The 23,215-nt window shown below is 38.5% G+C and overlaps 1 protein-coding gene across 7 annotated transcripts in view; it reads right to left on the reverse strand.

The window, feature by feature from the left end:
• The window catches only part of ERICH1 (glutamate rich 1), a 97,221-nt gene that overhangs the window by 51,987 nt on the left and 22,019 nt on the right, over positions 1–23,215 (reverse strand). For all 7 annotated transcript variants that reach the window (XR_006168212.1, XR_006168215.1, XR_006168211.1 and 4 more), the window contains exon 3: positions 9,848–9,982. Coding sequence is in view for 2 of the 7 variants with exons in the window: in XM_042815025.1 (XP_042670959.1) it covers positions 9,848–9,982 (135 nt within the window). In the remaining 5 variants the exon portion in view is untranslated. The remainder of the gene's footprint in view (positions 1–9,847; positions 9,983–23,215) is intronic.

A 23,215-nucleotide genomic window follows, 5' to 3' on the forward strand; every position in this document is an offset into this window, starting at 1 on the left:
TAGTTACAGGCAGTGAAAGTTAGAAATGAGTGGTTTGTTCGTTATATATAAACCTTAACTTCATGATTCATACTTAAGAGTTTAGAATGATAGGCCAATCCTGTTTTTAAAGATTGTCCGTAGGCAGAAGTGAATGTCTTGATGAATTTAATGCTCACCTTCAGGACACAACTTGTTTGATGCTTGTAATACTACTGCAAGATACTGGTAGTCTGGGGATGTTCTATAAAAGAGACTGCCCAAACTACACCTACCTCAAACACATATATAATCTGCATCACATGTAGTGCACTAAAAGAATTACATCCCCCCACCTCCCCAACCAGTCACACAAATCAGCTAGCTTTTGCAGCATGTCCTGGCCCATGATGTCAGACGCACATGTAGGTGGTATGGCAGTAGAGGCTGAACCTTCCCACTTACTGATGGGAACAATTATGAGTTCTTGCCCTGCAACAGATGGCAGCAGAAGGGTAGACTGACAAAATGGCATCTGCCATGGAACAGTGTACAATGGAAAGGTATGTCAATGAATTCCTCAGTGTGGAAAAAACTGCACCCACTGACATTCATTGATGCTTGCTGAACGCTTCTGGAGACCAAACAGTGGATTGAGAGCACAGTGAGGCAGTGGGTGGTGCGTTTTAGAAGTGACAACAGCTGCAGTGCATCACTGCGGATGCTGTAGATTTTCACAAGCACAGCATGCAGGCTCTTGTTCACCACTGGTGAAAAGGCATAGGAAATGGTGGTGACTATGTTGAAAAACAGGGCTTTGTAGCTGAGAATTTGCTCAATTCTTCTGGTAGCAGTGTAAGACTGCAAATATGAGCACCACTGGATCCAGATTTTTATTTTTATTTTTAAATAAGACAGAGACAACAAGCGATTAAATAATGCATCTTAATTCTAAAAAATGCAACCTTGATCTTACTAATTTCAGAAAGAAATCTGAGGTAATTTTACCTATTAGGAATATCATTGCATCTATCAAATGTAAGGTCAGAAAAGAGGACTTTTAAGAGGGAAAACATACCCATCCAACATCTTTACTTGTTTGTAGCTGTAACTAGCTCCAAAATGTCAATAACAGTTAATCTGCAGACAAAATTGGCTGCAGAGAAAGAAGTTGCTTAACCTCATAGACAACTCCTCTATCAAGTTATTGATTTATCTATGAACATCAAGAACATTATGGAAAGGCTTATATTAACAACCCTAACAGAGATGTCATAGCTGCAACAAGCTTGCTTTCCAAGGCTGACAACTGCTTGGAGCAGTCAGCAGCTCAGGAAAAGGCAGCATTTACAGACAGGAGCCAAGCATTCATTTCTGTAAGGACAGTGTGAACACACAGAACTCTATCATGAATAATTGCATCATGCATTAACACACTGCAACAGTGTAAACAGTGACAACCAAACCGGTAGAGAATCAGAACTAGAACATCCAAAATAAATTAGGGGAATTAGAACATCAAATATTATTATTATTATTATTATTATTATTATTATTATTATTATTATCATTTTTAAAGTTACTTGCTTAATAGAAGTACAGAAACAAAATCACTATTTCTTCTTGATGTATTGAAAAGCAATTTTTCAATGTAACAAAACTTCTACAGCAAGTTTACAAAGTGCAAATCTTTATCTTTATCTTTCCCTTTATCTTTCCTTTCTAGAAGGAGAAAGACCCATACCAACTAGGAAGAGAGAAAAACAAACATTACAGCAAAACAGTTTTAGGAGAAGCTGAATAGGGGAACAGGAAACTCTTCCAGCAAATTGTGGAAAAATACAGATATATGCTTATAAATAATACTAATGTGTTAATATTGTGATTTGAAATATGATTTGGTTGATGTGCTGCAAAACACTGATTATAGCACTAAATTAAGAGTTGCATTTTAGCATTTCAGTTACTAATGTTATTTGGACATAATGAGGTTCTAAATTAGAATATATATATATTTCATCTGTAAGCACCCCTTTGTTGCTCGATTTATTACCTAATGGAAGAAATCTGGATGGAAGGGACTTAATTAATTTTTGTTTGTAAATGCAATACCCTCAAATCCAAATCTCCACAGCTTCCACTTACAGATACTCAGAAGAGCAACTGTTAATACGCTTAAATTCCTTAAACTTCAATGTAAATGACTTTATTTGTAGTTAAGTTCTTTTCTGAACTGAAATCTCTCATTTAAGATCAGTTGCAGTCACTGTTGATTACTGTTACTTGAGATCTACAACAAAGACAATACATATTTTAACACCACTGAGATAAGTGTAAGCATTCATTGATTGATCATCATTTAGAATTGCAGGGATTTTTAATATAAATCTCTTATATCTTCTACTGTTACTTCTTTCAATTAAATTAAAAAAAAAAAAAAAAAAGCAAACAAAAACTTTGATCCAATATTAGTTTCTGCAATGACATAACTTTGGGAAATCTGCTGTAACTGGAGTATTGAAACTTGGATGCTGGAACAAGTTAGAATGTTAAGGCACTTAGAATGACAACTGTAAGACATAAGTTACTAATACATATGAAAAATACAAATATTCACAGCTTTGAATCCTCTTTCCTTGCCTGTGAATTCATAGCATTGAAATATAGTTTGAGACTGCTTAAAAAACATAGCTGTCAATGTAAAATTGTATTCTAAGCAAGGTTCTAAGGGGACTGGCAGGAAAACTGGCATTTTCATCAGTGATTAATACCAAAACTAGTGTTGCAACAAATAAACAAAACAATGAGAATAAGCAAATCATACAAAAGCCCTACTTGGTAACGTGGTCCTTAAAAAACAAATGCTAACAAACACACTTTAACCAAAGTCAAATACAGCTGCTTTATCAGGAAACATTTTCCAGGAGATCAATGAATCAAATGATCTGAGCTCTTGGGGTAATACTGTGGGAAAAAAAAGTTGGAGCAATTTCAAGCCATAGAAAAGAGACAGTCGTGGGTAGAAATACAAAGACTCTTGCACTTCAACACATGGCCTTGTTGAAACTGCAAATACTACAAGCAGCAGTGAGGTCATATTTCAAAAGAGGATGCAGTGAAAAAAAAGGAGATACAGGAAAGAGCTACAGAAGTGACTTGAGGACTAAAGTAAGTATTTTAGAGCAACACACCATCAGTGAATCAGTTATATCAAATTAAAAAAGATTGATGGATGAGGACATTATTGCACTTTTTGTGGGAAGAAAATATTGTTTAATAAAGGTTCTTAACTCAAAGGAAGAAAAGCAGAACAACACCATTTTAAAATTGTCTTTTTTTTTTTTTTTTAATTTTATTTTAAATAGGGTGAGGCCAGTTAACAACTGGAACAAATTACCTATCTATAATGCAGACCCTCTGAATCTTTAAAACACATATGGTATTTTTTTGCAAACAAACTGCTGAGACACACACATTATAAGACTGCTCTAACAGATACTGAAGATTAAATTACATGGTTTCATCATTCCTCTGGTTTCAAATATTATGAACTTTTTTGTAGCCTTTAATTCCACAAGTGGTGCTATCCACTACTGAAAAAGGTTTGCTCGCAGCCTTTGCTGCTCAAAATGTATCGTTCCCTTGGTGTGGTGAGTACATCAGCTCTCTAATGCATCACATTCCCAACCACCCGCCAAGCAGTCAGCACATGATTCCATCTAGCATCATTAATGACAAACACAGGCATAATATAATTAATCCTTCTTAAAATGGCCACCTTAAACCTTAAGTGAATTAGAAGACGCTACAGAAACTTACTTTTACTTGAACAATAAATCTAAGCATTCCTGCTACAGAACTGCATTCAGAAAAGCAGCAATTTTTAGGAGGTCTGTTGTGGATCCACTCAAAGTCACTATCTCTCATGGACACGGCTAGTAATTTCCTGGGATGCATTTTGCATCTCTGTTCAGTAACTAAATTGACTTGAGAGAGAGATCTCTAAGTCCGTTCCCTCACCTTGAACCTCTTACTGCAGCAGCAGTTCTTTTTAGTAACAGAACTAAACAGAAATAAATAACAAAAATCAAAAGTCCAGATGTCACGTCCATTAACAACTGACTCGTTTGCATCTCTCACATGCAACTGCACTGCCTTGGGCCAGCAAACAAATTTAACTAGGTGAAGTTATTTCCCAGACAAGTACCTTTCATATTATTTCTGACTTGTCAGTTCTCAAAATGTAGAGGAAAATAGTTTGCTTACTTCCATTTCTCTAACTTGATTTCTTTACAGCATGGGAATAAAGTATATAAACTGGACTCTCTTCCTCCTAGCTAAAGCATTATCTCATAGTCAAGTTTGTCCTACTCCCCTAACGGATAGGACAATGCACAGATAGGCCTTGCTTCTTCTGTCTGTGTAGAAGACTTCAGACAAACTGGTAGGTTATTAAAACATAGTAACAGCAGGACACCATCAGACAATTAATGCACTGTGGATTAAGATTATGATGGAAAAATAAGTGAGATTTGACAAGAAAAAGGATTATGAAATAAGAAATTACCTTACAGTACATTTCTCTTTTAGTTTTCTATTCTTCCAGGTGCCCCAACTTTAACATACACTGTTACATGTGCAGTCTATTTTCCAAAGTCCCTGGGTCAAGTATTTGCTCTGCTATTAATCTAAGAAACATCAAATAGCTCTTTGGGAATTGCATAAAGGTATGAATTTAATATTAAAGCATTTTGTGAAGAAATAACGTTCCAGTCTAACTTGTGCATAATAAAATTATTTTGTAAGTTATATCTTAATATATTTGCTTGTACTATTAAACATGAAATATTGCTGGAGAAATCAATTGTCTTTCAGACGGAGTACAGCTACGTTTTTAGCATTTAATTGTAATTAAAAATATAGCCTTTTACCTGTCTTCAAATAACTAGCAAGAGCTAAATCTTTCAAAATAAACAAAACAAAACAAAGTCATTTCTTAATATTAAGTTAATGAACACGCAATTAAACTTTCCTGAATTCTCCTTTTATTGAGAACATCTTTTGATAAGTGATAGTGTATCTGTTAAGGAACTACTCCTAAAGAAATATTTCTCAGCAAACAAATAATAAAAACAAATGAATTGAATCAGAGATCAAAATTAGAGAGTTTCAATCTGCGCAGATACTGACTTTGATACTCATCTATAGCTTGACATCACACGTTTTTATGCCTTCATCAAAAGTATAAAATCTATAGCTAGAAGAGAGTTAGCAATACATTAACATGTACCACAGCAATTATACTAAAAATAAATCTCTTTTTATTTCTTCTCTTCAATATTCCATTCAATTCCTTCAACAAAACATTGATCTGACCACACCATTATAGTGACTCAATTCCGACAAAACATTCAAATCAGGGGAGATCCTAAAAAAGCTTAGGTGTAATTTATTGCTCTAAGAACAAGGATAAATTTAACTTTCATTATTTTATCGGAAGACAAAAGAGTTTTAGATTTTCCTTCTCATTACTAAAGATTAATTACCACCTGCTTACATAAACAAACCCAAAAGAGCAACTTTATTTAACTCCACTAAGTCATTTATGCATATACCACAAGTTAACCATACCCTTACCCTTATGCAATTCACCTACTTGACACAAGAGGGAAAAATATTTGGAAAAGTATTTGAAATGTTAAAAGCAGCTTACAGACATAGATGGAGAAAATGTCACACTGAAATCCTGTAGATCTACTTTTTCAGTACTTCTTAACAAGGTTCATTTAATTATGACAAGACCAACCATAAGCTACAAGTTTAGATAAAAAGAAGAATCAAATATGTTTGATATGTTTGTATTTGCTAACAAGAAGTTTATGTACGACTGTAATTAACTTCGACTTTCAAATAACTTTTTAAAAAGGGTAATATATAAATTCATATTCTAGTGACTGAATATTTCCTTTCTTCACAGATGAATGCAATGCAGTCAAGTATCCGCCATGATGCATCTACTCCTCCTGATAATCTTATTATACTAATTTAGATAGACACATATTCGGTTTTCCTCATTTATGGGAAAAGTTATGTAAGAAATCTGTGCTGATACGTAGTTAAGTTCACAGAATGACAGAATGGCAGAGGTTGGGACCTCTGGGTCCATCTGGTCCAACCCCTGCTCCAGCAGGGACACCCAGACATGGGTGCCCAAGGCCACATCCAGGCAGCTTCTGGAAACCTCCAAACTACCCTACCTTTGGGCAGCCTGTGCCGGGGTTCCATCACTCACACTGTACTTAAATGCTTCCTTGTGTTTAGACATACCCGCGTGTTCTATTTTGTGCCCACTCTGCCTTGTCCACTAAAATCTGCAACTGAAGAATTTTAATCTCAAAATACAGTTGGATTATTTTAATGAGATAGGCTCAATAAACAACAAAGTCATTTTCTGTTTATTAGAATTTCAGCAGAATTTATTTCCCTTTCGTCTGGGTGTGAATGCTAAAAATGGCTATCAGGGTGCTAGATGCAGCACGAAATCTGTAGTAAATGGATGTGGACTTGAACAAATTAAATTAAAAAAAAAAAAAAAGCACATCCTCTCAGAGGTTTAACCTTATCTAGTTGAATGAACATAAACTGAAGATGTACTCTTGCCATTTATCATTGTCAGATTTTAACTAATCCACTTAGCTATCTGAGGGGTTTTGTTGTATATTTGAAAGCCACACAGATTTTGACCTCAGAGTTCATCCCTAGACATTTGCTCAACTACATTTCTAGTCTCAATAAATGCATGTCTGATTATTTCTTTGTTTTACTTCTCTAAAATTATTTCACAGAAAATTCAGGAATTAAATGGCACGCTTAATGATAACACAACATCTTTGAGAAAGGCAACATTGCTTAGAATCATAGAATCACAAAATCATAGAATCACTCAGGTTGGAAAAGACCTTAAAGATCATCAAGTCCAACCACAACCTAACCATACTACCCTAATTAACAACCCTCTGCTAAATCATGTCCCTGAGCACCACATCCAAATGGTTTTTAAACACATCCAGGGATGGTGACTCAACCACCTCCCTGTGGAGCCTATTCCAGTGCTTAACAACCCTTTCTGTAAAGAAGTGTTTCCTGATATCCAACCTAAACTTACACTGGTGCAACTTAAAGCCATAAGTGCTTAAGTGGCAAGATCTCTGAGCTTTCATCCCTACAGGCATACAGAAGAGGTTAAACAACATACTTTTTTTTTTTTTTTTTTTTTTTTTTTTTTCTTTGCTTTCCTATGCATGTCTCATCACATTTTAACGTATTTTTTGTCTGTTATGTTTTACACTCAAATCAGAAAATGAAATAATCCACGGTGTGACTGCTGAAATTGTTCTTTTCATGCTTTATGAGCACTGCCTGAAATTACAGTCTTCACCCCAATTTTGTACATATGCTTAGATTAATGTAAAATTAACCACGCCCCCCACAGCCTTGCAAAATTAGCATTGATGCCTAAAGTCATCTTTAGATGGAACCAACAAGAGCCTTCAGCTGCAGCAAGATCTAGCATACATAAAAGGACAGTGAAACAAATGCAAATGTAAAAAGGGTGGTAAGAAAATTTCTCTACATGGAGATTTCCTTGCTTGGCAAGAATAGAGCCGATCTTATCTTGCGAAGAGCAAATGGCCCCACACATTACTTCAAATGTATTTTTTTTTAATTCTGTGATAACATGTATAGTCAAATAGCAAACCAGTCAAAAAATAAAAGCCTCTCAAAAGTCCAGATGTATTTGCTAACTGTAACACAGTGGCTAAAGCTGAAAATCTACTCGTACTGAGCACTGAGACTGGGATCAGATGTAAGAGTCACCATCAAACAGTTGATACTGTCACTAAGCAACACCAGAACACTACTCTCTGCTATCATAGTTGGAAAGTTTTGTTCTTGTTTTTTTTTTTTTTTTTTTTTTTCCCCTGAAGTAAGAGAGGGAAAAAAAAGATGAAATGTAAAATAAGTGACATCATTGCTCAATAATCTACCCATTGTAAAACTTAGATGAATACTTACGCGACCCTCAGAAGGCACGATTTATGCAATCCTAAATTCTAGTCTGTTCTACTGCTATGCAGTATATCAGTGTATAATATGCACCACCATGTATTCATCTATTTGTAGATTTTGAATTGTAGCTGAGTAACTCTACCACAAAGTTCTGTACCAACACCTCAGTAAGGATGCACAGCAGCCAGTGCACTGAGAGAGCTCTGCTATCAGCTTTTATTTAGAAGTAGCCTAAAAGTTAATGTGAGAGGGCTATTTACCTGCAAGGTACTGTGAGACTTAACTTATCATCTGCAAAATAAAGAAGGGGAATGTCCTTCTGATGACTGAAAGAAGACCACATCCAAGAGTAAGAAAACATAATGAAGTACAGAGAAGAGAAACTGCTTCTATATGAGAATAAACCGCAGTTTAAATCTGAAATGCTATAGGACAGAAACCCAAAATGCTGTTCAAAGAGAACAATGTAATTCAAATGTGAGTCAGTTAGTTTAGGAACAGACTCGGGATTGAATGTGAATCCTATCTAACAAATGGAAATGCAGAAGATACAGTTGGGCATTCGAATCTCTTAATTTCAATAGCAACAAGACGTACTACTATTTTACTTTGATAAAGGCATTTCTTCCCCACTCCAATAAAAAGATCTCTTAATTTCACAGTGAGAAAGTACATTACTGAAATGCCACCACAGTATTTTGGTAATTCTACTCATATTCTGATTCAGGTATGTATCATAGCTTCTTCATGGAATGTTTCCCCACCAAAGGTGAGATGCATACCTACGTGTTAGAACCAGGACACTAACCACAGGTTATGTCATGAATAGAGCTCAGAATAGGGTACAGACCCGCATTTCAAGCTGAAAATTCACCCCTTTAGGTACTGTTTTCAAAAGGCAAGGCACTGTTGTCTTTCTATATTTCTAAGTTGAATCACAGGTTTTCCTTAAATTTAGAGAGTTGCTAGGCTGAAACAAACAGTAGTTTAATAAATACCACTTATTAAATGTTTCATTTCAGGAGGCTCACCTGGATATTTCCTTTGCTGTAGATTGCTGTTAATAATATAGTAGCAAATGACAGCAATAGACAATTTAGAAAAAACATATCCATAGGAACACAGTAATTGAAAAAAAAAAAAAAAAACCTAAATTGATTTGTTTTATCTAAGATTAGCACTTACTTCTAAGACAGATGATATCAATTTAATTCTAGCAACTTCACTGGGATTGCCATGTTTCTTAACAAAGCTCACTCAGAAACCACTCTAGAGATCATGCCCTGCTTCTCTTGTAGCAGACAATTCTAAAGTGACCTGGTCACAGTTTCTCATCAGAAAGCCTCTCAAAATCTATGGAACGGTATCTATTTCCATCACAATCAATCAGGTGAATTTCTGCTGTAATTGAGAGAGGTCACTCTGAAAGAATGTTAAACCTCTGCCCAACTCCACACAATTTCAGCAGTAAGACTTACCAGTAGAGCTGTATCTAACGTTACATCTAAGAACAACATGATGTAAGTGGACATAATATACATGTGGTACTCAAATGGGAGGTGCTGAAGACTTCCCAATTTCAATAAGGTCTACAGCACTGTAAGGCTATAACCAAATGCTGAATATGGTCTGCAAGCTAACAAAGGAAATGAATCTAGAAGAATGAACCCATCTCATTTTGCTTATACTGCAAAACAGTGACACCCACTGGCAGCAACACTTTAAATACTTAATTGTTGCAATTTAAATCTACTTGGTAAGGCTTGCAAGAATGTTTCCCTCAGAAAAATTAATCACAGCAACAAGCAGACAAACTTACCTGTAGAGTCAGCACTACCCTCGGAGTTTTCAGAAACTGTAGTGTTACCAGTATCTGGAATAGCTGCAACGTAGCCCTCAGGAGGAGGACTCACAGTGTACACTCTCCTTGGAGGCAAGAATGTGGTGCCACTACCTACAAAACAGAAAAACAAGGTGTCTGGCTATTGATCTCAGTAAAGATTTTCTCAAACATTTTCACAATTACAGCAATGATAACAAATGGTCCCTTAAGGATGAAAATAAAGTAAGAGAAAGGCAGATGTGGCACAATCAAATAATTCAATGATTGACAAAAGTGCAATGATTCTGTAGCAGCTGCACATAAATAAATAATCTAGGGGTTAGTTCTTTCCATTAGAAATGTCAGTGAACAATTCTGCCCTAACTTAGCAGCAGCTTCCACTTGCAGTGCTATTTTACAATCTATTTTTCCCTCATCAACACGCGCAGACACTTTTTGTGCGTGTGTGTGTGTGTGTGTGTGTGTAGGGGAGGGACTGTTCTGTAGAAGATGTAGGGATTACAAAGTGACACAAGTAATAGAAAAAGAATGACAGAACTTCAGTTTGTCCACCTACAGACCTTTTAGATGTAGTCTAGCTGCTGTTACAAACGCAGGAAGGTAAAGTGGGCTTGAAAACCACACAGGAGTAAGTGTGCAGTTCACACCCAATAGAGTTCATCTCCCCACCTCTTTTCCATTGAAATCTGGGGGAAATGTGTCAAGCAGGAGCCTTCCAACTTCTTCATTGCATGGGAAACATTATTTGTGATGATAGCAGTAAATTGTTTTCGTAGGACCTCTTTCACCTTTAAAAAGTTACTCAGAAGTATGTGCAAGAGTGATAGTATACATCTTTGTATGAATGAAACATATGAAATATGTGTTACAGTTACATGAAATTAGTCCAAATACCACTTTTTTGTTTGTTGGTTTCTAATTAGTAGTGACAACAGGAAAGATCAACCACATGGAGACAAAGTATCTTCTAGAAGGACGAGATGATCAGGCTCTCTCCTGGTGTTTATTTTAGATAATTTTAGATGGTTTGGCATGTTCTTTCTACATTGGCCAGCACTGACACAACACAAAGCTTCCCTCCTTGAAGGTAATTTGGAAATTTGCTCTTTTAAAGCATATAGATGAAACTTGTAGCATTATTTGGAAAAAACTTCATTCAGGCACACATGCTCAGCCTCCTCATTTCACAAATTTGCCAGAAGACCTGAGATGATTCAAGCCATCACCAAGCTGTAGCAATAGTTAGACTACTACCTCAATATTCAAAATGCAGTTGTTGTCTGGCAGAAATAATTCTTGTTAGGAATCAATCTTTCCGTAATTAAATAGCTTTGTTTCCCCTAGTCCTTTCTCTATCCACATATGTAACTTAATCATACATGTTGAAATTTCTCGGATAAAACATTGTAAAAAATTTTGGCTTGACTGATTATCTCAGATTTCTATGCTGATTACATTCAGAACACTTTTGAAAAGCTCCACTACAGCTGTTTTTATCATCAGGATGCAACCCTTTTATTTTGAGAATACGTTAGAAAATGACTGTTTTTCTTGAACAAGAAAGAAAATTTCAAACAGATGTTGATGATGCTCATCATACAGAACAATAAAGGACATTAAATAGTTAATACAGTATGATGAAGAGCAATTATGTGATTTGGAAAAAGACCCACTAAAACTAATTTTGAGTAATTCTCTAATAAGTCCCCTTTGCTAAGCTGATGTGAAATGACAGAACAGGTAGCACCTGCATTGATTTCTTTCCCTACCTTCCCATGTTGATGAAAGATGAAGTGCTGATTGGTGACAATTTTAAATTACAAGTATGCATACATATATCTTTTATTATCCTCTTCTGAATAATTTCAACATTTTTCCCCCGTGTTTCACCTTTTTCATCTTAGGTTCAAGTTCTATAAGAACAAAGACAACCATAAAGACCATTAAACTCAATTTGCAGAAGACTAATTTAAACTTTTTAATCACACAAGAACTGACTTTACAGGGACATACTAACTTCCTAAGACAAAATAGTTTAACGCAACATGATTTAGGAGAAAATCTGTAACATCTAATGTTATGAAGAACAATAGCAATTTTTATTATGTAAAAGAGAGAGGACTCAAATTTAAGTTGATCTGTTTAAGTGGGAGTCCCTAAATGACTTTTATTTACCCTATGTACATCTTGAATTAGTTTACTAGCTATGAAGAAAGCATTAGTATTTGTCAATCCAGTATGCAAAGTCAAACTGCTACTGGATCATAAAAACTGTACATGCTCAACTGAATAACATCAGCATCCAACTATCTCCCATTCTCAAGACATTAAGTTTGAATTTTTCCATACTGTGGCAAATCTCCCTGGGCTAAGGATGGATTATAAAATCCTAAACGTTGTTGTAAAGCAAAAAAACACGGCACTGTTCCAACTTTTTTTTCTTTTCTTTCACCAATGAAAGTAATCAAATACTGAAGTACTCTAGAATTCCCTCCTTTCTAACGGTTATGCCATGAATTCACCAAACCACTGAATAAAGACCCAAGACCAAAATGGCCAAACTGGTTACAATCAATCTTTAAGTGATTTGTTGCAGAATCATTAAAAAAAATCAACACACACAATGTAGAGTGATTCACTTTTTTATAGCGTTAACACATCATATGAAATTGAACAAATGCAGTCATCCAAGAGGTGGAGTGGATGTCTTTTCCTTACCTACTGTGTCACAAAAAAAAAAAAAAAAAAACAACCTCAAATGTCTTACTGTATCTGCATACATTAAATAGATAGATGCTCACCTACAGGTTGCCCACAGGAAAATGGTCAACAGTTCATGATGTTTTATTTTGATCAGAAAAAAATATGTTGAAAGAATGCTTACAAAACAAAATGAAAAAATACTGTTCTTGAAGGTAAACCAAGAATACAGAACAAATAATCAACTTCTATGCATATTGTTTTGTACCACATTCCCCACACAAAGCTCCACTGCATATAAACCAACATTTTGCACAGAGTAGGGAAGTGTATCTAAACACACTTACCAAAGTTACATCCACAAGCACACCAGCAGCGTGGCTCACTATGTTATCACTGCCTACTCTATGACAAGCAAGTATAGGACCTCTTAAGGAGCTGAGGGTAAAGCTTCCATTCTACCTTAGCCAAGTGAAATTTCCAACTGCTTGTTCTGTTATCATTTCAGGTAAAGACAGTATGTGTTGTTTCAGGCTAATTTCAGAATCATAAAAGTTTTCCCCACCTGCAGCTCCAAACGCAGTTTCCATATCATTGCCTGGACAGAAAGCATGCTTAGCAACACTAACAATGCAGATGTGGCTAGCATGGGTTCACTCACTCATGGCCCTATACTTGCTAGCAAGTAAAATTAAACTCTAGGTAGTGTTAAAGCTTCTGGTATTTGTGGTGTGCCGGCCCCAGGGAGCAACCAAACTCCCAACCAGCTACTTGCTCCTCTCCCAGCAGGAGAGCAGGGTGGAGTGAGGGAACAGAAAGAGCAGGAGTGAGAAAGTTCCCAGGTCCAGATTAAAACAAGGACATCACTTATCAATTACTGCTGTGGGCAAACCAGACTTGGCTAAGATAAATTAATTTCTCACCAGTTCATTTAAACATTATTTACAGGTTCAGGTATTTGGAAACAAACTGTCTTGCTATGGGACTATTTTGGAACCAACTAGAGCTGGTTGTTCCCAGAATGGGGCAGCCACTTCTCACAGAGGTGATCCCTGCAGATGCTCTGCTACCAAAAACTTGCATCTTAAACAATCTTAAACTCTCTAGTAGAGCACTTTGCTGGAACTGAGAAAGCCTCAAAATGAAGTACTTTGTTTCCACACAGTGAAACTAGTAGAACAAACAGAGGATGGATGATCAGTGGTCTGCTAAAACCTCTCACCATCTTTCCAAACAGTAGTCAAGAGGCATGTTAGCTGCACTTGACAACAGAAAATAACTCCTTGAAAGCTCCCAACTATCACTTCTCCATGTGGAGAGGAGAGTTTATTTTCATAATAGATCCTTACGGAAAACCACAAGAAGACAGGGATGGATGCTGGATCAAATCCAAGGTCTGATTAGTCCAATGTTATGCTTTCTACAGAAGTCAGTCATCTTCAGATTAGCATTTACCATTTTACACCATCACAGTACATACAATCTTGACAAACATAAGGCTTGAAGGTCCCCTGTTTCCTTTAAAGCGTTTGCAGAGCCTTACTCTGAATTGAAGGCAAAGTGGCTGGGGAGCACACCCACACACTGCCAGGCAGCGAAAGAGTCCTGTGACTTGCGGATCTTATCTTCCCCTCCAAACACAAAGTCCTCTGGGGTACGCACTTCTTCTCTTCTGAGAACCAGGCATCCAGGAAAGTCATCAGCCCATGGAACCGGAACATTAACTCTTTAATTCCCTGAGCTTTGCATGATGTTACAATATGGAATGTCGATAGCAAAAATCATAAAACCATGACAAGTTTTTAGCTCTTTTAGTTAGAACAATCTCAGGGACACAAAATATTGCATACCAGTTGCTGTTCATGTGGCTGCCTGTCACAGGATTGTTTTTCAGTCTTACGTCAAAAACATTACCGTGCTGTCTGCAAAGGCAGAACCTTTTACTTCAAGTTGTCAATAAAAGCAGAAAGTACAGTTCTTTTCTGCAGAGCAGTGCATAATTCCTGCAGCTTGACCTAGGCCTTCAGCAGGATTCCCTCTCTCCATACTAGATGTTATCCCAGGGAGAGAAAAGTGATGATGATAATAAGCAGCCTTGTAAAGTATAGATGTTCACTTACCATTTTACCCAAATGACAATTGTCATACACTAATGGAAGCTTTGTGCTATTTTGGTAGGTACAAAGTCTCTGCTTCAGGTGGGAACTTGGCTTTCACAGTTATGGAACTCTTTTATGGAGAGCTAATTAACATCATTTACTATCACAATCTAATTGCTTTAGCCTGCTTAATATTTCTTAAGCGCCCAATCTTTCTAACTTAACTAATCCTAAAATAATTCTTCTCACCTGAGAATACCAGCATCCACTCCATTTCCCCTATTATCTGTATTTTAGTGAACTGCAAGAGGAGAGTGACCCAAGCCAATTTTTGGGTTGCATTCCTTCCAGACACCCTCCACCATTTTCTACATAAAATGTAACTGAATGGTTTTTTAATATCTCATTAGTTCATTATGCTATTTGCTACTGTAATATATTTTATTAGCACCAATAACTGGAAGGCAATACTGAAAAATTCTTCCACGCTTTGCTTCAGCTTTACAGTTTTGAAGATGTCTGCTGTGCAGTTTTGAATGGTTTCCTTGTTTAACAAGTAAGATGTCAAAGCATATTATTTTATTCGAAATATCACAATTTACATAGATGCAAACAAAGCAATGAAAGAAAAAAAATAATTAAACATGTTGCCTTCCAGCTCAGAAAATCCCAAGGTTGTAAACCATTGAAGAACACTGTTGGGTAGCTGTACAGTATGCCTCCCTTATTGCAATGCTGTTTTTGGCAATATCAGTTTAGATGGCATCACAGAATCACAGTGGTTGGAAGGGACCTCAACAGATCTTTGAGTCCAACTCCCTTGCTAAAGCAGGTACCCTACCATAGGTCACACAGATAGGTGTCCAGACAGGTCTTCAGCATCTTCATAGAAGGAGACTCCACAACCTCCTTGGGCAAAATCCTTCTTAATTTCTAGATTAACCTTACTTTCCGTTACAGGCTACACACTTCTCTTTAAACAGAAAAGGTTCACCATCCTCCGATGATCAAAAAATGACGTTTTCCACTACGTTCCCAGATTTTTGGTAGAAGTCACGTAATACAGGACTGCTCCCCATCCTTAGGTTGCAAACCATTTTGCCTCTGGCAGCACCCAACTCACTTCTTTCCAACCTCCATTTTGACAATTCATGTCATCATGTTGTCTTCATTAAATGAGAAGAATCTAAGGCTAGGAGGCAGCTTTCTCTTCTTGAGTAATGGAAGTGATATAAAGTAAACTGAGTCATTACTGAAATCTTTCCTAAGCATTCACTTTTCTATCTTTAAGATTTAATACTTTAAATAAATAAAATTAATCTTCAAGATTTGTTTTTGAATGAAAACTCTCCACCAACATCTGTTTCTTCTAGGCACATAGCAGTTTGCACTACTACAAAACTAAGAAGATGAACTATCAGAAGCAGTTTTCTCTTCCATCCTGCCTCAATTCCTTTGAAGAAATAGGACTAATATATAACAATCTGCACTTTGATATCATGACCACCAGGCTTGTCAGGAGACTGGATGAGCACAAGGTTTCCCTAGGCATTTCACTACAGGGATAGTAATTGCCTACGTTAGCATAAATGGAAGGTATGAAACCAATTCCTACAACAGCTCTCTCCAGTGTGGAGACTGAACAAGCTGAACAGACTGGAAAAGGAAGAAGGCAACCACTGGCCAGCATTATAATTTGTCCTCCACAGTGCACTATGGTAATAACTACACTTTTCAAAAAAATCAGGCATACTTATTCAATGGCATCCATGGATTTGATGGGACAGACTCTCAAACCTTTTCATCTGGTAATATTTTTTTGGAAAGATGAGTCTATCTGTAAAGTTCTGCCATCCCCAAAATGAAGTTGTTCTTTCTCATGCTCAGATAGAACTGCTTGTGGTACTCCTGTTTGTGCCCATTGCTCCTTGTCCTGCTGCTGAACACTACCAAAAACAGCTTGGCCCCATCCACTTGACACCTGCCTTTCAGGTAGTTACAAGCATCGGTAAGATCCCCTCCCGGCCTTCTTAACACTTCTAGCATATTCAGATCCATCAACAGAGAAGCCTGTAACTATAACACTATTTTTCCTCTGTACTGACATCTTCAACTCCTAAAAATGTGAAGTACACCTTCCAGGGGGCTTTAGAATAGGACAGAGGTCTTTGTTGCAGCAATTCATCATCTGTAATTATTTCTCAAAGACGTCTCTTTATTCAGCCCGCAGGCTCTCACATATTACCATTTTGCCTTATAATTTCTCTCATTCTAAATGCTGGCAGCTTATTTCTACTAACATATTTGCATTTCTTACACTTTTTAGGGCTATGTATTTATTTCACTGTAGACTGCAGCTTCTTTAGTATAATTAAGATTTCTTTCCACTGAATACTAGGTCTTATTATATTCTGATTTGTATTAAAAGCACGAATCCAATTTCTTTTTGAAGCTGACACAGGTGGAGGATGACATAAGAACTTCATTAGCTCCCCTTAACCCCAGCAGGTCATTATATAGCTACATAAAAGGAAAAAAAAGAACAAAACACCAAGAAAGTGTTTTCTACTACTTTTTTTTTTTTTTTTTTTTTTTTGTGGTTAGCATAAATGACATCACCATTTGTAAATTTGGTTTAAAACCCATTTCTAAATTATTTTATTTCCTGATAGTATCTCCAGTGGAATAACTGCAACAGCTATCAATGAAAACAAATGGCGAAACTTTGACTTCACATACTTTACTGAAGTCTGTAGGTTGAAAAAGTTTGAAGCAAGTATGTTCAGAGGACTAGGACATGTTAAAAGAAGAAAACTACCTGGAAAAGAAAAAAGTAAGCATTTCCTCATCACTGTTTTTTCCTTCACCTTGATGGAAACTAAGATCATCAGGAAGAAGTTTAGGTCAATAAAGATATATCCATTTTACATGGCCCAAAGCTGGAAAGGAAAACTCACAAGAAGCAAGACACAAGAGAGCTCAAATTTATTTGTCTCAACACCTCCCACATGGGTGCTTTTCTTTCTTTCTTCTTCTTATTTTCTTTCTCTTAAAAAAAAAAAAAAAAAAAAAAAAAAAGCACCAAGAAAGGCTCTATGATAGCTCATTTTATTGAAGATAGACTTACTATTATGACTCAGTCTCAGTTTCATTACAATGTAAGTAGTAGACATTCTTTGTCACATTAAAAAAAAAAGATGAAAAAATAGGAATGCTTCCTTTCTCCTGGAACTGCTGTACAATCTATATTCTTTTGGGAAAAGCAATGAAAACAAAGCACAATAAAAAGTGAGAATGAAGTAGGGAAAAACCTTGATCTAGGAAAGCAAGAGAAAGAATACTTTCCAAAGTAGAATCTGACAGGTAAATGGCAGTTTTAGAATTGAGACAACAGAATGATCACTGTACACCAGTTAATATATATTAGGAAAAAGTTTGTACTGCTTAGAGTTTTCTGAAATCTGAAGATCTGAGGTAATAATGAAACACTATATAATGAATATGGTAAGCTTAATTGTCTTGTATACATCTTTGTTCATGACAAGAGAGAACATTTTGGTTAGATATCTAAGAATTCATGTTGTATAAACAGGAGAATAAGGCTACCCAAAGTGTTAAACTAGCATTTGCTCAATTATTTTCCCTAGTGCTGCAGATGTTGTATGAACACACCTTGTAAAAACAAAGTCATTCCTGTCAATCAATGTAATTAAAAAAATGCAACAGCACTAAATCTAAAAGGCCATGTCTATGATGCAATTAGTTAATTACACTCACTGATTAAGTGATTATGTTATTACTGGGACTTATCTGAAACTAGTCCAGGAAACAAACATATATATCCATCAGAATAGAAGTAAACAAAATTTGAGGTTTTTCAATTCAGCTACAAGAATCATAGAATCATAGAATCATAGAATCACCAAGGTTGGAAAAGACCTAAAAGATCACCCAGTCCAACCGTTCACCTATTCCCAATAGCTGCTACTAAACCATGTCCCTCAACACAACACCCAGTCTTTCCTTGAACACCCCCAGGGTCGGTGACTCCACCACCTCCCTGGGCAGTCCATTCCAGTGCCTGACCACCCTTTCTGAAAAGTAATACTTCCTCATGTCCAGCCTGAATCTCCCCTGCCGTAGCTTGAAGCCATTCCCCCTGGTCCTATCACTAATGACACGAGAGAAGAGGCCGACCCCCAGCTCACTACAACCTCCCTTCAGGAAGTTATAGAGAGCAATGAGGTCTCCCCTGAGCCTCCTCTTCTCCAGGCTGAACATTCCCAGCTCCTTCAGCCTCTCCTCATAAGGCCTGTGTTCCAGACCCCTCACCAGCTTTGTTGCCCTCCTTTGAACACGTTCCAGGGCCTCAATATCTTTCTTGCAGTGAGGGGCCCAAAACTGGACACAGTACTCGAGGTGCGGCCTCACCAGTGCTGAATACAAGGGAACAATCACCTCTCTGCTCCTGCTTGCAACACCGTTTCTGATGCAAGCCAGGATGCCATTGGCCTTCTTGGCCACCTGGGCACACTGTCGGCTCATATTCAGCCGAGCATCAATCAATACCCCCAGGTCCATTTCCTCTATGCAGTCCTCCAGCCACACCGCCCCAAGCCTGTAGCGTCGCCTGGGGTTGTTGTGGCCGAAGTGCAGGACCCGGCATTTGGCCTTGTTGAAACTCATCCCATTGGCTTCAGCCCAGCTCTCCAGCCTGTCCAGATCCCTCTGTAGGGCCTCGCCACCCCCAGGCAGATCCACACTTCCAGCCAATTTGGTGTCATCTGCAAACTTACTGAGGGTGCACTCGATGCCCTCATCCAGGTCATCAATAAAGATATTGAAGAGGACAGGCCCCAGCACCGATCCCTGGGGAACACCACTCACAACCGGTCGCCAGCTGGATTTGACTCCATTTACCACCACTCTCTGTGCCCGGCCCTCCAACCAGCTCCTTACCCAGCCAAGAGTGTATCCATCCAAGCCTCTGGCTGCCAGCTTCTGCAGGAGAATGCTATGGGAGACAGTGTCAAAGGCTTTGCTGAAGTCTAGGTAGACCACATCAACAGCCTTTCCCTCATCCACCAGATGGGTCACCAGATCATAGAAGGAGATCAGGTTGGTCAAACAGGACCTGCCCTTCATGAACCCGTGCTGGCTAGGCCTGATCCCCCGCTCACCCTGCACATGCCGCATGATCTCCCTCAAGACGATCTGCTCCATAACCTTCCCTGGCACCGAGGTCAGGCTAACAGGCCTGTAGTTCCCCGGATCCTCCTTACAACCTTTCTTATAAATGGGAGTCACATTGGCAAGCCTCCAGTCTTCTGGGACCTCACCAGTCAACAAGGAGCGTTGACAGATGATGGAAAGCGGCTCGGCTATCACCTCCGCCAGTTCCCTCAGCACTCTCGGGTGGATCTCATCTGGCCCCATCGACTTGTGGCAGTCCAGTTGGAGCAGTAGGTCTCTGACTGTTTCCTCCAGAATCACAGGGGGGTTAGTGTGCTCCCCAGCCGAGATTACCAGGTCAGAGAGAGGAGTATCCTGAGGATAACTGGTCTGACTTTTAAAGACAGACGTAAAGAAGGCATTGAACTTACAGGCTCTCATACTGATAAGGTATTTCAGATGTAGTTCTCAAATCACTTTGTCATGGCTATCAGACAAAGTCTCCAGTGACTGTAAAAAGGGAAATACCGCTTCCATTTTCTTGAAGGGGTGAAAGGAAGACCTGGGAACGATAAGCCAGTGGGCATCGTGTCTGTGCCTGGAAAGACTGTGGAGCAGATCCTCCTGGAAGACAAGGTACACAACAAGATGAGATTGTTGGAAACAGTCAATGCACCTTCACCAAGGGCCAATATTGCCCGACCAACCTAATGGCCTTCTACAATGGAAGGATGGCACTGGTGGACAAAGGAAGGACAAATGACCTCATCTATCTGGATTTGTGCAAGGCTTTCAAATAGTTCTGTACCACATTCTTCTCTTTAAATTGGAGAGAGATGGATTTAAAGGTAAGAATACTTGGTGAATAAGGAATTGGTTGGATGATTGCAGCCAGAGGGTTGTGGCCAGTAGCTCTATGTCCAGGTGGGATTCAGTCACCGACCTGCAAGGATCTGTCTTGGGACTGGTACTCTTCAACATTCCCACAAACAGGGGGATTGAGAGCATGCTCAACAAGTTTGCCAGTGATAACAAGCTGGGAGGTACAGTTGACAAAGTAGATGGAAGGAAATGCAGAAGAACCTGGGTAATCTTGAAAACCAGAATGAGGCTCAATAAGGTCAAATGCAAAATGTTGCAGTTGGGTCAGGGCAATCCCAGGTATATGCACAGACCCTGAGAAGAACTCCAGAGCAGCCCTGAAGAACTTGAGGGTACTGACAGACAAAATGCTGGTGTTCTGCTTGTGAATAAATATAATAACTTCCTAGAGGTTCTTGGCAATACCAGGTAAAGTATTCATAGACAGGCCAGTCATATACAGAAAGAGAAGTTAAACTCATCCCACTGGTGAAGGGATCTCTGGCTATGCAACACTCCTTCTCAGGAAACAGCATAGGTCCCAGAGATGTTGTCCCTCCAGTGGCTGGCCCTTATATGAGCCCAGGGTGGCTCCAACCTGGGCCTACCCCTTCTGTTCACGTGGAGAGCACAGGTACACTTTGCCTGTGGCCAGCCATGCTCCTTCACAGGTGCTTAATTGCCAGTTCAAGCCATGACCCTTAAGGTAATGAAGCTGGACATGTACAGCACATGTACAGCACAGCAGCATGCTTTCACAGCAGGGAAGACAAACTGTATCCTGGGCTGTATTAAAATAAGGTGGCCAGCAGAACAAGGCAGACGATTGACCCCTTTATTCCACCCTCATGAGGCTCCATCTGGAATATCTCATCCAAGCAGAGGGCTCCGAGCACAGGAAAGATGCAGAGCTGTTGGAGCGGATACAAAGGAGGGCCACAAAGATGATTGAAGATGGAGATGTCTCTCTCCAACCTTGCAACTCTGTGGTTCTGTGATTATGGAGAAAAACTGGGAGAACTCGACTTGTTCAGCTTGGAGAAGAGAATGCTCAAGGGAGACCACACTGCAGCATTTTAAACATGAGGCAGACCAATTTTCTACACCAGCAGAGAGTGATAGGACAAGGGAAAATGGCTCTGAACTGAAAGAGGAGAGATATAGGTTACATGTCAGGAAGAAACTCTTTACTCAGAGGGTGTGAGACACTGGCACAGGCTGTACAGAGAAACTGTAGATGCCCATCCGTGGAGGTGCTCAAGGCCAGGGCTGGATGTGGCCCCAGGCAGCCTGAGCTGGTGGCTGGAAACCCTGCCCATGGCAGGGAGGTTGGAACTAAATGACCTTTAAGGTCTCTTCCAACATAAGTCATTCTATGTTTCTAACCCACAGATCTTATTTCACAGTTGCCAGCAAGAGTCCACTTCTCTTTACATTCAAAAATAACAAGCAGCATAGAAAAAAAGGCTGTGGAAAATTCTTTACCCTGAACTTAATCAGTAACAAGTCTGTATTGTAAGCACGTCCACTCACTTCAAGTTATGGTTAGAAGTTACAGTTGGTAGTAAGGAAAGAGGAAGCAAGAATGCCTAAAATCAGAAAACAAAGTTTGACTCAATACCATCATTTTGACAGTGGCAGCTTAAGCACTACAACCCTCATTGTATAAGGGAGCAAGACACAACCTGTATTGTCATCAATACAGGACCCTAGGGGTGTTCAAGGAAAGACTGGATGTTGTGTTGAGGGACATGGTTTAGTAGGAGCTATTGGGAATAGGTGAACGGTTGGACTGGGTGATCTTTTAGGTCTTTTCCAACCTTGGTGATTCTATGATTCTATGATTCTATGATTCAATGCATTAAAATTAATTTTCAAATGGATGGACAGTGCAAATGCCAACAGACAGCAGCTCAACTTGTCTCCGGATTGTCTCTCAGCCCTTTTCTAGAGGAAAAGCCCATTTTATGGAGTTGTTCTTACAGAAGGCATTTTCTGTTTCCTTTCTGAAGATAATTAGTTTCCCTGTAGCTGACTAGATTTAGGTTTAGAGCATGTTTACACATAGCTAAAGCTGGCATTTTCCACTCCAATTAGACCACTAGTACATACAATTAAATAAGCTATCCGTTAAATTGTTTTCAGTTGTCAGAGGAGCAGCAGATTTCTTTATGACATCTAAAGTGTTTGGAGTGAAGATGCAGAAGAGTAAACACACATATGCAAGAACACTGGAAAAAGAAGGAATTGGTCAATCAGCAGCAAAGGAAAAAAAAAAACAACACAAAAAAAACATTGCTAGGGGAACTGGAGACTTAAACTACAAGTCTGCTTCCATCACAACTAAAATTACAAATATTAGATAGGCAGCCCACTCAATCTGAACATAGATGGGACATATCTACATTCTTTCCTCCCCCAAGCCCCATATCTCTACATTCTCCCTCAAACATATATCTGTCAGCTTGGAAATCTGGTTGAGCACTATTTCTACCATAGACAAGAGAGGTCA

This window comes from Centrocercus urophasianus, unplaced genomic scaffold (assembly GCF_019232065.1).
Source record: "Centrocercus urophasianus isolate 14NV4802_14NV808 unplaced genomic scaffold, USGS_Curo_1.0 seq_10, whole genome shotgun sequence".
Lineage (NCBI taxonomy): Eukaryota > Metazoa > Chordata > Aves > Galliformes > Phasianidae > Centrocercus > Centrocercus urophasianus.